The sequence below is a fragment of the Buteo buteo genome, chromosome 24 (genome assembly GCF_964188355.1).
Source record: "Buteo buteo chromosome 24, bButBut1.hap1.1, whole genome shotgun sequence".
NCBI classification, from domain to species: domain Eukaryota; kingdom Metazoa; phylum Chordata; class Aves; order Accipitriformes; family Accipitridae; genus Buteo; species Buteo buteo.
The window spans coordinates 6,245,674-6,260,785 of NC_134194.1; the positions used below are offsets into that span (position 1 = coordinate 6,245,674).

At 43.3% G+C, this 15,112-nt stretch overlaps 1 protein-coding gene across 2 annotated transcripts in view; it reads right to left on the reverse strand.

The window, feature by feature from the left end:
- ADAMTS2 (ADAM metallopeptidase with thrombospondin type 1 motif 2) overlaps positions 1-15,112 on the reverse strand; it is a 189,751-nt gene that overhangs the window by 55,769 nt on the left and 118,870 nt on the right. For both annotated transcript variants that reach the window (XM_075056671.1, XM_075056670.1), the window contains exon 4: positions 4,870-5,072. In XM_075056671.1, the coding sequence (XP_074912772.1) occupies positions 4,870-5,072 (203 nt within the window). The remainder of the gene's footprint in view (positions 1-4,869; positions 5,073-15,112) is intronic.

The window sequence follows — 15,112 nt, forward strand, 5'->3', positions numbered from 1 at the left end:
CATCAGCCAGAGATCCGAAAGCAGAAATCTCGTCTATAATAGTAGTATCATGTACATCCTATTAAAGAGGACAGATAACATATTCAAAAGTGCTTCAGGGCCACAATTTCAAAGACATGTGTAGTGGTGAAAGATGCAGGTGAAAGACTCCGGGGACTTTCCAAAGCCCCCAGCTGCATAACTCCCATTGATTTCAGTTATTCAAATGAAAAGTTGTTTAATGTATTTGTTCTGGAGCTGAAGTTTCACTTCAAGTCTGGGAGAGACATAATCCCATGGGCTAATTTTTAAAACTGATTCTCACTGATTTCAAAGGCAGGTAAATGACTAAATACTCAGATAAATCTAGCCCAGAGTGTGGCATAAATCCTATTTAGGATCTATCTCCCTTTGAAATAATGGCAATTAGGCTGCTATCTACTTTGAAGAGATGGGTTTTAGCATCGCAAACATTTTGGCCATATATCCATTACATGGATGTAACAGAGGCTAACCCCTAAATACTGCAATATCACATCTTTTATAGTCAAGGAATGGAAAGGAAATAGGATTTTTCTGCCCCTGGAAATTGTCCAAAAATCAAAAAATGTACATACTTTGTAGACAAATTCTTCCAAAAAATAAGGAAGAATGACAACTGCCAGCATTAGAAAATGAGGCAGTGAAGGAATTGAGGAATATTGTGGAGGAAGAAGGACAAAAGATATAAGAAAAAGCTAAAACAGGGGCCTCACTGGGAAAAAAACCCCACAACTTGAAGAGGGGCATGCAAGTTGAAGACCCGAAGTCAAGACAAGTGAAGCCAATACATTCAAAACCATTTGCAGTTGAGCTTATTTCATGAGACTTTGCTATTTGGAATGGCCGAAATATTGTCAGATCACATATTCTACCTCTGTCTCTTTAGGAAGTCTGTTTTGAAGATATCCATCCTGGATGTGACCCTAAACACAGGATTGTAGAGGCCGATCCCCTAATCAATCAGGTAAATGTACTGGTGAGTCTCAGGTCAGCTGCTCTTCCACAGCAGGTGGCAAAAGGCCTGCTTAATCCTGAAAACTATTTTAAAGAGGGTTATGAAATGGTCAGAGAATTTCAGCCCCAGGGCTGGCTACCACCAATACCCACTTTAGCTCAATAATGCCCATTCAGCACCCTGTTTCTCCTCCCGAAGCATCCTGCAGTGAAATCCTTTTGTTTCCCAAGGAACAAGATAATTCTCCAATGCCGCTTCTAGCCTTGCGCTTTTCTAATATTTCCAAACACTTGTATGAGCAGATAAAATCCCTGGGAATTTTAGCCGCCTTCTTGCTGAAATTAAATTACCTTCCACGTTCTTGAGTAAACTACAGAGCTGCAAGATACTGCCCAAATATCTCTCCTCTGTTGCAATGCTCCTGCATGCTATAAATACAAAGTTAATTTGTGCAATGTGTAGGCTCACGCTTGGAAATGCAGAGGACTGTGCAAGCTAATATCCTTCCCAGGAAAAAACACAGCATGACGTACGAAAGAAAATGGTGCAAGCAAGAGGCAGCCGAGGGTCTCTAAAGTGAAAACAATGGCATATTTTCCAAAGATGGACTGAATGTCCCGATGGTGCCGAGCAGAGAAAAGGGAGGATGTCAAGAGAAACCAGAGTTTTTGTATAAGGAAATGACTGGAGGATGAAAAGGGGGTGGCAAGAGGCCGAGCTCACTGCAGTGAAATGGCTGGCGTACAGTCAGGCGATACGTGGCTGCAGCCCAAAGCGTTAAAAATCCTCTGGCGTCTATCAGCATTCGTTTGGGAGTGACTTCATTTCCAAACTTTGGGATAAATATTAGCACAGCTTTTCAAGATAGCCAGGACACCCAGCCTCTGTTTTTTTCTTGCTTTATGGCTTTTAGGTGTGGACTGCAACACGTCACTTAAGCAGCACAAAACAGATTTACTGAATAAGTCATCGCACCGGGCTTGAAAAAAATATTGTTTTGATTGGGTTGGTGGTAGGGTTCCACCCAAGATCCCTGGGAAAAGTTAATTAAGGACAACTGCTCAGGCCATCACACACAGTGAAATCAAGAAAAATGGGGAGAAGCAGCCATGCTGGGAGTTGCTTCTGGGAAAGTGATGTCATGCCTTCAGGAGCTTGGGCATAAGGGAGGATTCACCTGGGACTTATTTCATTTTTGGAACCACAGATAGTCAACTATTTGATCACCCTCTCATCTCCAGTAAATACTTCCACTATTATTTTATTTACTTACTATGCATTCTTTGATTTCCTGCTTGCTACCTTGTTACCATATGAAGTTAATTGATTTTATGTTTAATGCCTTGTTACTGTATGAAGCTAATTGATTACATCCATAAAACCAGCAGGGTACACACAATCTGGTGGTTATGGTAGAATCTTCCACCAGATTTAAAAAGACAGCTGGAATTTTTTGTAGTTGTCTCTTCTTTTTCAGCTACCCTTGGACTTAGGCATCTCGTCAGAAACATACTGCGTACATGTAACCCCTAACAGCTAGAGACCCCAAGGCTTTTTATATTGAGCCTATTTTCTACAAAAACAGCCCCAACTACTCAAGGAGGTGGAAGAGAGGACAACGGGAAGTCCCTGTGTGAATTTTAGCAAAGGAAACCAAAGCAATGGTCTACACAGAAATATGCCTCGCATCCATCTAGCAATGAGGGCAAAAGCTGGAGGAGCTGCTAGCTGGAGTTACACTGCCAAGGGGAAGGAGAAGTTCGGCGCTGTGATGTCCCTCAACACGATACAGGTCCCCAGCACCACCTGGTACCTGCACTAACAAACCCCTCTTGCCTCCCTATACTGGAGCAACACTTGGACAGCTGGAAACAGAACTGGTTACCATCACCCATCCCTCTGCTAAAATACAGACTCCAGAAACCAGCTGAGTTTGGAAGAAGGAAAGAACAGGACGACGCTGATGACTGCCAAAGACTATCCAGAGCCTCCTCAAAAGGCCTTGTGGATTTCAAACTGTTCCTCGTATTTGGACACAAGGCAAGGGACACATCCTCAGTCCCCAAAAGACATGTTCCTACCTCAGATCTCCCAAGAGAACAACTACTGCCTATGCCAAGAGCTGCTACAGCCCTGTGGGTACAGTTACACAGGCTGCACTTTCTAAACCACTTGCAGAGACAGCACGCTTAAGGGCTGTTATTTCTTACAATTTGTGTGTTGGATGGTTTGCTAAAATTAGGAAAAAGTATATTCCAGAGCTGGAACATTTATGGCTTCTTTACCATTACTGTATATTTTAATTCTTAAAAATAGATTTAAGTGACATGATAAGTAAAGAGTCCTGTTTAATCTGTTTCAGCCTGTTTGCCACATTCCCGGTTTGGTCTGTTTGGCTTGTTAATTTAGAGATGTATGAAACCATCTGTTTTACTGTAGACTTTGTTTTAAGCCTCAGAGGAAACAAACCACACAAATAAATGAAATTCACTATGTCATTTCTGTTAGAATACATGTATTTACAGCCATCAGAGCAGACATTAAGTACCCTATAACTCTAATGTTAGTGCAGGTTTTTAACTATTTACAATACTGTTATAAAAAGTCAGTGCAACTGAATTTATATCACAGGAGGGATTTTCTTAAATGGTATTCCACCTCTCATTTAAAGTGAAAAACAGTGACACTCTAAACATTGTTAAAGAACGTAATAAAGAAAGAAAAAAACAAGCTTCATAATTAAAAAAATATATCTTGGAAAAGATACATCCCACGCAAATGTACCTAATAGCCTGGGTTTCTGTCCATATATCTGCCTCTGTGGTTTGTATGCTAAGAAGTTACCTACAGACGCTCATCCTCTTGACTTGACTGTAAACTTCAGCAGTCATACTCCATTTGTCAAAAACAGAGCAGACCTACAATTTTTTACTCAAGAATATTTCACTAAGAACACACATTCACTGAACCTAAAGTTTTTAGAGAAGTGTGTTCTGTTGAGAAGAGACTCCTGTCCCAGATGAGAATGAGAAGGAAGAAAGTCATCCCCGAATGAGTTGCCTGTGAAAGGGGCTACCACTCACTTCCATTTTTTGGCCGGAAGAATAAAACATATTTTGATTTTGATCTATAATAGAGATGAATTTCAAAACTTGATTCTTTTTGCACAAAATAGAGTCCTTGCTTACTGACTGGGGTACTACAGGGCTGCTGTGCTGATATTTAGAAAGAAAAACTGGTTCTTTCAAATATAATATTCTCAAGTGTCACTACTACACTAAATAGTCTGTTGCACAGACTATGGTTCTGAAGATTAAATATTTAACTAAGGAAACCTAAAGATGTCAGTCACGGAGTAAATACTAAATCAATTTAAGAAAGTTCAGTGATATACTGCATAACATTTTACTGTAGGGTGAACAAGGAGTAGGTAGGTGGCCTGGGACCTAAAGCGGTTGTTGAGGAATCAAAGGATTTAACTGAGTAGTTTTAAAAATGTATAAGCCAATCGAAGTTTCTAATAGAACCTTACTTGAAGACAGTTCTCCAAACCATGTTTTTTGGCAGGGAGCTTAGGTTAAGGGAATATACAGCTGAAAAGTAATGACTTCCAAGAACCTGAGCCCCTGACCCTGTGCCCCCATCCACCAAAGCACATAAGCAGGACTTTGAACATCTTAAGAGTCCCACAGTCAGCTTCTTCCTTGGCCCCTTTTTCTTCTTTTCCTTCTCCCACTTTGGCTTTTCTGAAAGTGGCCTGGATTTTCCTCCTAGAGTTGTTTTATCTCCTGCCATGAGAAAAACCTGTTATGTCTTATTCAAATGGCTAAACCAACCTACATTCCCTGTCCTTCAGTGCCTTCCCACAGTGGAGTTATCGGGGTTGTACTCACAATATTCATCAGGGTCAGCAGGTACTTCTGAACATGTTCTTTCCCATGGAATTGAACAACTGAGTCATCAACCCCCAGAAGGACTTCAATGTTGTAATCATCCTCCGTTGCATGCCTTCGATAGCGCCGCCTCGATCTCTGCACCCGGTCTTCAATAAAGCTCAATGTGCTGTCGAGACTATCCAAATTAGTGAGGTTAGCCGCTGAAATCAAACAGACAAATGAGTTATCAACCAAGGGAAGTTCAGGCTCAGGTCTCAGCTAAGCTGGTATAAATTCAAAGTAGCAGCATTTGTTATGTTCTGTGTGTTACATAACAGCATTAGTTTTACTTAATGTCAATTAAAAATGACCTAAATGAGAGAGAAATCTGACCCAAAAGATTTTTACTTTGCAAAGTAAAAGCAATACTTTCTACAAAGTAATATAGTGTAATAAATACAAGGCCAAAAGGAGAGCAAGTCATACCAATGTCTTGATGAGAAGAATGGAGCTGTTTGCAGTAAAATACTTGTTGCCTAAAACTAGTTCTAATAAAAATACACCGTTCAGGAGTCTTGTGCTACCAAGGATATCCTCCATTTCAGAACAATTAAAGATAGACACCATACTTCAAAATCTGACCTTACTGCCCACAGAATCCTATTTCAAGGCACGTGCAGTTGCCAATATAGCCTTCTCCTACCCAGGCAGGTAGTAACAAACCAATCCCTCCAGCTTCAACACATTAGCTGCTTTCCTAGATAGACACATGCAATTCAACAGTAGCAACATGGAACCTCTTTACTGTTACAACTCAGGAACACATTTTAGATATGAAATTAATTAATTTACAGCTACGTTCACAATTTTTTTAAACAGATTTTCATCCTTCATTCCCAATTTGCCATGTCACTTTGCATTATTGTATGTCAGAGAACAGTCCATCAGGCACGACAGTAGCCAACTTTATAACTAATGATATCTAATAGTCTTTGTGATATGAAAAGCACGTCCTCTGACGGGACGGATACAGTTAATGTGTCACCTACCTACTAAAAATTATCATGAAAATACAGAACCTTGACATTTCACCCTGTAGAATAACAATGATTAGCATTAATATCATTATTATCGTTTGCATTACAAGAGCCCTGGAAGCCCCACCGCAAACCTCGATTTCAGAGAATGTCAGGAAAAGCCTTGCTCAGAGAGGCAAAGAAAGGCACCGAGAGCGCTATGGATTGATTAAAGGCTCCCAGCGCTCAGTTCACAGAAGCGTAATAGGAAGCAAAGCGAGGAAGCTAAAGCCATCGCCTTCAAAGCAGAACTAAGAAACAACTCTTGGAAGTGTTACAAAAGTGGATTCTCCATCTTCATTTATTGAAGTTTTCACATCAAAACTGGCTGCTTGGGAAGGGATGAATGAGTCACCAAATCACTGGGCTCATTACAAGAGCATCCGTGCTCTTGCCTTAAGACCGCTGCCTCGGGCTGCCGTTCCAGCGGGTCCCGGGCAATGCGCAGCCTGAGCAGAGCCCCCCGCGGCTCCCGCTGTGCCGACGACAACGTACCGACCCGTACGGCCTCTGGCTGCCAGGAGGGACGCGGGCCTGACCTCCCCGGCCCCCAGCGTTCCTCACTGCCCCGTGCTTCAGGCTGTGCCTCGCGTGGTGAGACGCTTGCCTCTGTGCCTCCTAGAAGAGACCTCCAGCCAAGGGACAGTCCCCGAAAGACACATTTGCCTGGGCAGCTCCTTACCATGTCTCCACCAAGCTTGAAGGACACGCTTGTCATGAGACCCACAGCTCCAGACCACCGCGCTGCCCTGGCAGAGCTCCCCTCGCTCACCAGAGAGACAGAAGGTCCCACGCGGTGGTCCTACATCCCCACGGAGCCACAACGTCCTTCTCCTGGGAAGGCAGCGCTTAATGCGGCTAATAAGCACAACACCATGTTTCTCATCGCCAGCCTCAAGGCTCCCAGCAGCTTCTGCTCCTGGAGCCGCAAGTTTTTAAAATTAGTCTGGTCAGAATCCATGATTCAGCATGAAAATTCACTCTTCACGCAGAGCCCAGCTGTCACTCCCAGGTTTACCGTGGAGGGGGAAGGGGTCTGGCCTTGCAGCAATGGAGACAGCTCTTTATCAGGGCTCAAAACCTGCCAAGCAGCCAGCTCCAGCCCCACTCATGTTTGCTCCACCGGGAAAACTTCAGTGTTAATCCTTGCTAGCACCCAGAAGTAATTACCTGGCTACCACAGCGGTCTCAGGGGATTTGCTAGGGGATCACGGGGCAATCAAACACTCATGATCTATAAAGCAAATCACAGTTACTGTAAAATTTGACCACATATCTTAAAAGCTCTCCAGAAAAGTAAGACTAGGCTGGCAGGGGCTGCAGGTCGTGTCCTCTCTCTGCTGCTCACAAAAAAACCCTACAGTAATCAGCAGCAAGGCCGAAGCTATCAGACCTGCTATTGCAGAACAGCAGTGCTGGGCAGGCGGGGGGAGCCTGAGCCCTGTGCTGCGGCTGCAGATGGGCAGCTCTGCTGCCTGGGGGGGCTGTTACTCTGGCGGATGGTTGGCTGTCAAGGTATCAGGAGCTTTTGTGCTTTCATTTCTTTCCCTTACGTGTCAAAGTCAAACTAACTCCTGGTGCGGTATCTTTATTCCTGCTGCGAGTAAATCAGCCAGAGGCAAAATGTGATCCTACCATCCTGCATTTACCATCCTGCAGTGAAAACTGCCTGTCCTCCCTCTTCGCTCCTCACTTCATCACTGTCACACTACAGCCCTTACAGTCCTGCTGACTCCTGAGAAAAGTTATCAGGAGGTTACCTGGGAGTCATCTCGCTGCCAGTGGGTGCCAACCAACTACTTTAAATTTTGCTTGGAGCATAAAAATTCCCCACACCCACATCTACCTTCACCTCTTGAGCGTTACCTCCTCAAGACAACATGCCCAATGGCCACTGGTACCTCCGAGGCACCGACCCAACGTGCTTCCCAGCAGAGAGTGAGCCGCACCGGCTCCAGCTGGCGCTGGAAACATCCCAAGACCAGCAGCACAGCTCAAAACATTTACAACAGTAGCTGCAAGACTTTTGATTCATATCCCAGCTTCCCACCAAGTGTCCTTTCCCAGGAGGCTCTCATGGGACGGCCAGGGATGCCTCCACACACGGCCTGACCACGCTGCTCTGCTTCTGAGTCTCTTGGATGATGAATTGTTGGATTTGTTGGCCCATGCTGTGTTATACCCATCTTGTATTTGCTCCTAAATGACAGTTACATCCAAATCAAATTAATACCTGTATCTTTCTGCAGAGGAAGCGAAACAAAGTTGCATCTATAGTAAATGAGAAATCTGTCATGTTTTGGCATCTCAACTTTCCTGAGTTAACATCAGTAACTTTGTTGTATCATTGTACTGCTAACAATATGCTAGAAAAGCTCAAGGGAAAAACTCAAAGAACTAAATAAGACACCAAACTCCTCCTTCACATTTTTCATGTTACCTTCCTTCTGATCACCCCTGCACTTTGCACAATAACACCCCAAAAGACATCTCAAACTGCACTGTGTTTTACTAAATCAGCTCAAGACCTCTCCATCAGATGTTCATTTTCAGCAACTTTTGCCAAATCAGTGCATCAGCCACTAATTATTGGTGCCAACTTTGTTCTCCGTCTCCCAAGAGCAGACACTTGGCATTTGCAGGGGCTAACAATAGCCTGTGTTGAAACCTTCTCCTTGCTCCTGCTAGGAAAAATTCACATTTGTGAAAATTAACCACCGAGAGACAAGGTTGCATTTTTTCTCTCGTGCTGCTCATCCAGAATAAATCAAAAGGATGGCAGCACTGTAACGGTTCACCCAAAAATCCCTCAAAAACCCTCTTTTTTCTAAAGCCAGATAAAAACTCATTGATATTTCAGTGATTTTTCTCCTAACACCGCAGACCGTCTTCCAGTGAAGAAATAACAAGTGTCCAAGTTGTCAATAGAAGGGAAACCTGTGCTTCTGGCTTAAGCAGAAAATCAGGAGCCAGGCAGGCTGGCTTGTGCTCATGCCTCTGACACAGACTTTCCCCGCGGTGCTGGGAGATGCAGAAGGCAGACAAGAGCTGGGCAGCAAAACTGCTGAGGGAAAAGCATGTGCACAATCCCGCTCAATGCTGCAGCCTGGGGTTTTTTTGGGTGTCCTCCATTTTTGCTTGCAGTTAATGCAGGCAAGTGATCCTAACTGCTTCTAGGCAGCAAAGCCCTAGTCATTTGCTGACTCAAGAACCAGACAATGTCCCCAGCTGTGACAGCCTCAGTGATGCATTAATATATGTAGAGCACATCGAAACCTGCAGAGGACAGGTCTTTATACCATGCAGGTGCAAATTGCTTACAGCATTATACATCATAGAATATCCCTCTCCTCTGTTCCCTTCTCCTGAGCAAGTACAATATCCCAATCTTTTACCTAATCTGTTCCACTTTTCAATCTGGTATTTTACTTTTTGTATCTGGGCTCTACCTGTGCTTCCACGTTCGCTGGGACTAGCGAGAGGTCTGAACACCCAGTACCATGGCAGCATCACACAGCCTGGCTCCGATCCCCACCTCTAGGACAGGAAAATTCACATTGACACAAACATCAGTTTTGCCTCTGCAGGTCTTCAGAAGAATTCGCCATCTGAGACAGTTTGGGATGTCTGACACCACCTTATTTTCTGGGAATTTTTGCCTTCCTCATTAAACTTTGATATCATGTGCTTTACAGCAACCTAATTACATGACATCTCCTGATTCTGCCTTACCCATCATGGCAGGCAAAGCTCAAACAGATGCTGTGAGTTACTGAAGCATGAATACGCTGCCTGCCACGAAAACCGCCTCTCCCTGTGTTTTCTGTCACTCCCTTTAGGACATCGACCAAAAGCACAGTTGCTAGCTTGTGATCTTCTTTTGTTTTTTTCATGATCCCTTTCAAAAAGGCTCAGGGAAATACGGCTGCACCTAACAGAGTCCCTTATGAAGCTAGTGCACTTTAATACTACCAGCTTTAGGGTTCCCCAGTCTCACAGCAACAATATTGTCCTAATAAAGCAGTTTCTAATTTTTTACCTCCTCTTTCTGGCAGGGGAAACGGGACTTTCTGGCAAGCCCAGAGCAGTGACCAGGACACAAAGCTGGGAGACTGAACTGCGTGTCATGTTCACAGCCATCATCTGCGGCTTGTCAGCACAGAAGCTCACTGGAATTTCTTTTCAAATATGAGCGTGCAGCATTCAGACTGGCCAGCCACCATTTCAAATGCAGCTTGTTTGCTTTTGCGGACACTTGATCTGTCACGGCAGGAGCAGACAAACACCTGAGCTGACTGCTGAGCACCTTCTCTGCAGCCTCACAAGGATCAGCACTTCTGATGCGCTGTTTTGCCGCTGATCCCCATTCCTGGGACACACTCCTGAAGGGACTCCCAGCTTCCCATTCCTTCATGTGGCTTGCTGCAAACTGCCAGCTTTTTGGTTGTTTTGGTTTGGTTTTTTTTCCTTTTTAACCCCAGTGACTCAGACTGAACACCAGTGAAGCGCAGCTGGAGCCCGTTCTGTTGCGGTGGCAAGCACATCTACGCGTGCAACGCTGCGACGACGCAGAAGCGCGGGGCACCCACCCCTGCTCAGCTGCACCGCAGCTGGTGGCAATGCCACTTCGAGCCTGGGACTCGCGATCACAGCGTAGGCACGAGGCCATCCATCACTTGGTGCTGCAAATGCAGGAGGAACAGGCTGTGTGGTAGGGAAGCAGAAGGAGGCAGGGTGGACTTGCTTTAGCTCTCAGCTTCCCACTGCTCAAGTACATCTGCACCTCTGGAAAAGTACCAAACGCCCTCGACAGCTTGACAAAGAACTGCTCTTTTGGGAATTGCACTTTAAATCACAAGTCATCTTTCTGTAATGCTCCCTGCCACTCGTATGCTGGAGGCTTCTGTCGTGTCTGTCCTATGAGATCAACTGACTCCCCAATTAGCCCCCAATTAGCCTGTTCTTGTATTCTACCAAAATCCTCATTTGTCTTCCATGGTAAATTGAAGCCCAACCTGTGGAGGTTGGAGGCAACAATGAACGGTCAACAAATCTTGCTTTTTATCCCCTGGCCATTTTTTCTCCCATTTTTAAGTTCCTCAGTTTGGAGTTTTGTTTTTTATTCCAGTTTCATACAATTCTGATGTGTTTTGTTCATTTGCTAATCCATAGTTTCTCTGATTTTTTTTTTTTTTTTAAACTTATTTCTGCTGGTTTTACAGCCCTGCTCACCTTCCTTTTTGCTTTCTATTTTGTTTTCCAAATGTCCTCTATTTGTCTTTCTTCTCCCCCTTAACCATCCTGCTCAGCTACATTGCTCTTTCATAATTTATAAATCCCTTTCCCATACTACAGTCTGCATTTGGACCCTTCTGCTATAGATCATTCATAAGAAAACTGAGTAAATCCAGCAAGGTGAATTAAAATGGAAGAGAGCTCCTGTGAGGTGCAAGCAAATCGAAAATGGTCTGAGCAAGAGAAGCAAATCACACACAGTGCACTGGGCACAGGATACAAAGTTAGCCCTGTCTAAAAAGCCACCCCAGGAGGACACTGCCTCAACACAATTTTAACTTGGAGCTCAATTTTCATAGGATTCTTGTGATTTCTTGAATCACAGATTATCACAGCGGCTGCTACTTGGTAAATCCTTAACCAAGAGCAATTACTGCAGCAGAACTTTATTTGGGTGTGTGTTCAAATTCCTCCTCTTCCACCTTTTTTATATAAACCAAAAGCAAGACCACACTAGTAGTCTAAAGACCAGGCATGCACCAGGCATCCTCACCGAGGTTACGAATCCTTGTCCTGCCCTTATCTGCAAAGAAGCAGTAATTTAAAAGGAAACTTTTGGGCTGCATGCCTTGCTAACCATATGATCTCATTACGAGCTCCCCGCCTCTTAATTTACGGTAATGCCGTTTCTAGTCAAATCACATTTTAACACAGAGCCTGCTCCACCTTTCATCTGTCCGGGGGAAGTTTGCCACAGGGGTTGGGGTAAGCTGGGTTGGGTTCTCAAAAATAGGTCTCAGAGTCCAGCTGCAAGAAGGACAGCAGATACAGCAGCTGAACTCCTGCTAGAATGATCTGGTCTTGGCATTTGAAACCAGGAGGCGTTCAAAGTATTTAACAGCATTTCAAATACTGTATATTTGGGCCTTTATTGGGCCATTCTTGTGAACTTCTTGGGACAGAACAATTGTCCCATATTTGCAGAATGAATGCACATTCTTGCAAACACACAGGCACAATCACCGTTCCCTTTCTTTCTTGTCACCTATGCAACAGCACAGTGACTTTAAATCCCAGGACATGCTCAAGTGCCTGCCTGAATCAGAGTTATAAAGAATAATGAAGCTGAAACCTACCAAAGTGGCAAAATAGAGGAGAACTTTCAAGACAGAAAAAAAAAATTGTCTTTTCCGAAGGATAAACCAATTAGCACAGTGACAATGGCCAGGTGGACACTGTGGCAAACGGCCAGGCAAGAGCACTAAGAATAACCACAGCTACATGTTGCCAAGGAGATATTTTCTGGCATGTCACAACAAAGAGAAAAGGTATTACAATACTAAAAAGAAAAGTTGAAAACTAAATTGATCTCATGAGGGTCACAGTCACACAATGAATAACATAAAGATGAGAGATAATTGCACTGTTAAAAGATTAAGTGAGAGCGAGGTAATAGAATGCCCCAGGCTAAAACTTTTTTTTTTTTTTTTTTGCAAAATGGTGAAACATATTGTGTTACGATTTTAACTTTCATATTACAACATAATAGTCAAAAAGGGGAAATGAAAGGTTGGCAAACCAGCCAGGCAAACCAATCTGTGTGACCTGGTTGAAACAGAGCTCTTTGAGAACAGAACATAAATTTTTTCCAACAGCAAAACTTATCCTTTGGAAAATTTTCAGCTATCAAAGTTACTAATGCAAACACAGGTTTCACAATTTAGCACCAAATACTGAATGAGCAAGATGTTTCTAACTCAGTACTTAAAAGCAAGCTCAAAAAGGGGCAAAAAAAGCTACTCTGTAGAGAATTAATTTATGGGCCAACTTCTAAGTTTCACTGACTTAATTGATCGCATCTGGGAAATGCTTATCTTGCAAATATTTCAGCAAGTCATTGTAAACTGGCCTGTATTGCAGAGCCTGTGACTTGCAAAACATGTTGCCTGATTTACCACATCCCACCCGTTTCGAGAGCCCACAGCTGCCCCAGGAAAAGGGCTCCGTCCCTCGCTTAACTGCACATGCGCACCCGTGCAAAGTGGGCTTTGTTTTACATGACTCATGTAGAGCTACAAAGGGAGCTCAACACTCTCAATCTCATTTGCAGCTAATGCATAATTAATTGAACCGCAGAGTTCAGCCACATCTCCACACAGGCGTTTGGAGTAGAGCCACGGCTCCACGAAGCTGTACGAGCCCCAGAGATCCTACCCAAAGTCCCAAACACAAAACCTTCTCGCTTCCCTTTGAGCAAAGGATCAGGATCTGACCCACACCTTACTTTCCCCAAGCAGGCTTTAAGAAAGTGTTTATGGACTATTTGAGTCCAAGTCTGCCATCGAGATACTCGAACGTCCAATCCATATTCCAAGCATGACTAAATTACAGCAAATTAGCACATTAAGTAAGATGCCCAGCTGACCCTCTGGCTTTGCAGGCGACACGTCTAACAATCCCACTTGCATTTTTAACAGAATGAAATGCCAAACCATGGTACAGAACCTGAATAACAACAGGTTACAGGGAATGACAGTTGTCCTTCCATAAGCCAACTATTCCACAAGAAGGGGAAATTAAGTTTAACTACAGTTTAACAAACAAACATTAAAAAACACACAGGTAAAAAAAAAAAAAGAGTCAAATTCCTAGCCAGGGCAGGTGGGGTGAGAAGAGGGTTGGTTTCAGCTGGGATAGAGTTAATTTTCTTTCTAGTAGCTGGTATAATGTTATGTTTTGGATTCAGTATGAGAAGAATGTTGATAACACACTGATGTTTTCAGTTGTTGCCAAGTAGTGTTTAGTCTAAAGTCAAGGATTTTTCAGCTTCTCATGCCCAGCCAGAAATAAGGCTGGAGGGGCACAAGAAGTTGGGAGGGCACACAGCCAGGACAGCTGACCCCAAATGGCCAAAGGGGTATTCCATACCATGGGACGTCATGCCCAGTATATAAACTGGGGGGAGTTGGCCTGGGAGGGATTGCTGCTTGGGAACTAACTGGGCGTCAGTGGGTGAGCGGTGAGCTATTTCACTGTGTATCACTTGTTTTGTATATTCCAATCCTTTTATTATTATTATTGTCATTTTGTTATTGTTATTATTATCATTATTATTTTCTTCCTTTCTGTTTTATTAAACCATCCTTATCTCAACCCACAAATTTTATTTTTTTTCCTGCTTCCCTCCTGCATCCCACTGGGTGGGGAGCAAGTGAGCAAGTGGCTGCGTGGTGCTTACCTGCTGGCTGGGGTTAAACCATGAGAGGGACAAAAGACAAAGAAATACAGAAAATGACCATACATCATTGGAAATACAACTGAAAAATAATGGTTGAGCATCTTTCCAATGCTTTTTAGCAGAAACAACAAATCTTGTCTTTTGGTAATGTTTCAAAGTGGAATTATTCCATCCTTTTAAAAAAGGGGAGCTCTTTTGTGAGGTATAAAGTCTCACAAAGTTGTAAATGATATAATTAAATGTTTTCAATGTCAAGTATAACAAACATAGTATAAATCTCATCAGTGTAAATAATGTATCACACAAATGACAATGCAAACAGCTCCTTTTCTTCTATATAATCATAATGATCTTTTAATTAGACAAAGTAAACGATCTGCTCATTTCACCTTGTAAAGAAAAGCATAGGAAGAAAGTTTTCCAAATTCTAAGGTGAAAAATATGTGCAAATCGAAGTGATTTTGACCTTTAAGTGCAACCAACTTCTTCGACATCTCAGAATATTATGCCAGAAATCAGCAGCCAGTCAGAAAAATAAGGTGAATTTGAGTTTCACAGGAAGAAAACATCATCCAGGCAGTCTGAGCAATGGCAATGCGATGTACGATGCCTTGGCTACTTACACTGGCAGGATTTGAATCAGAGCAAGAAGGAGTTATAATTTCACCTATGTTTTGAATATATTCTTGTTGCTAAATCTGCTTGGACTTTC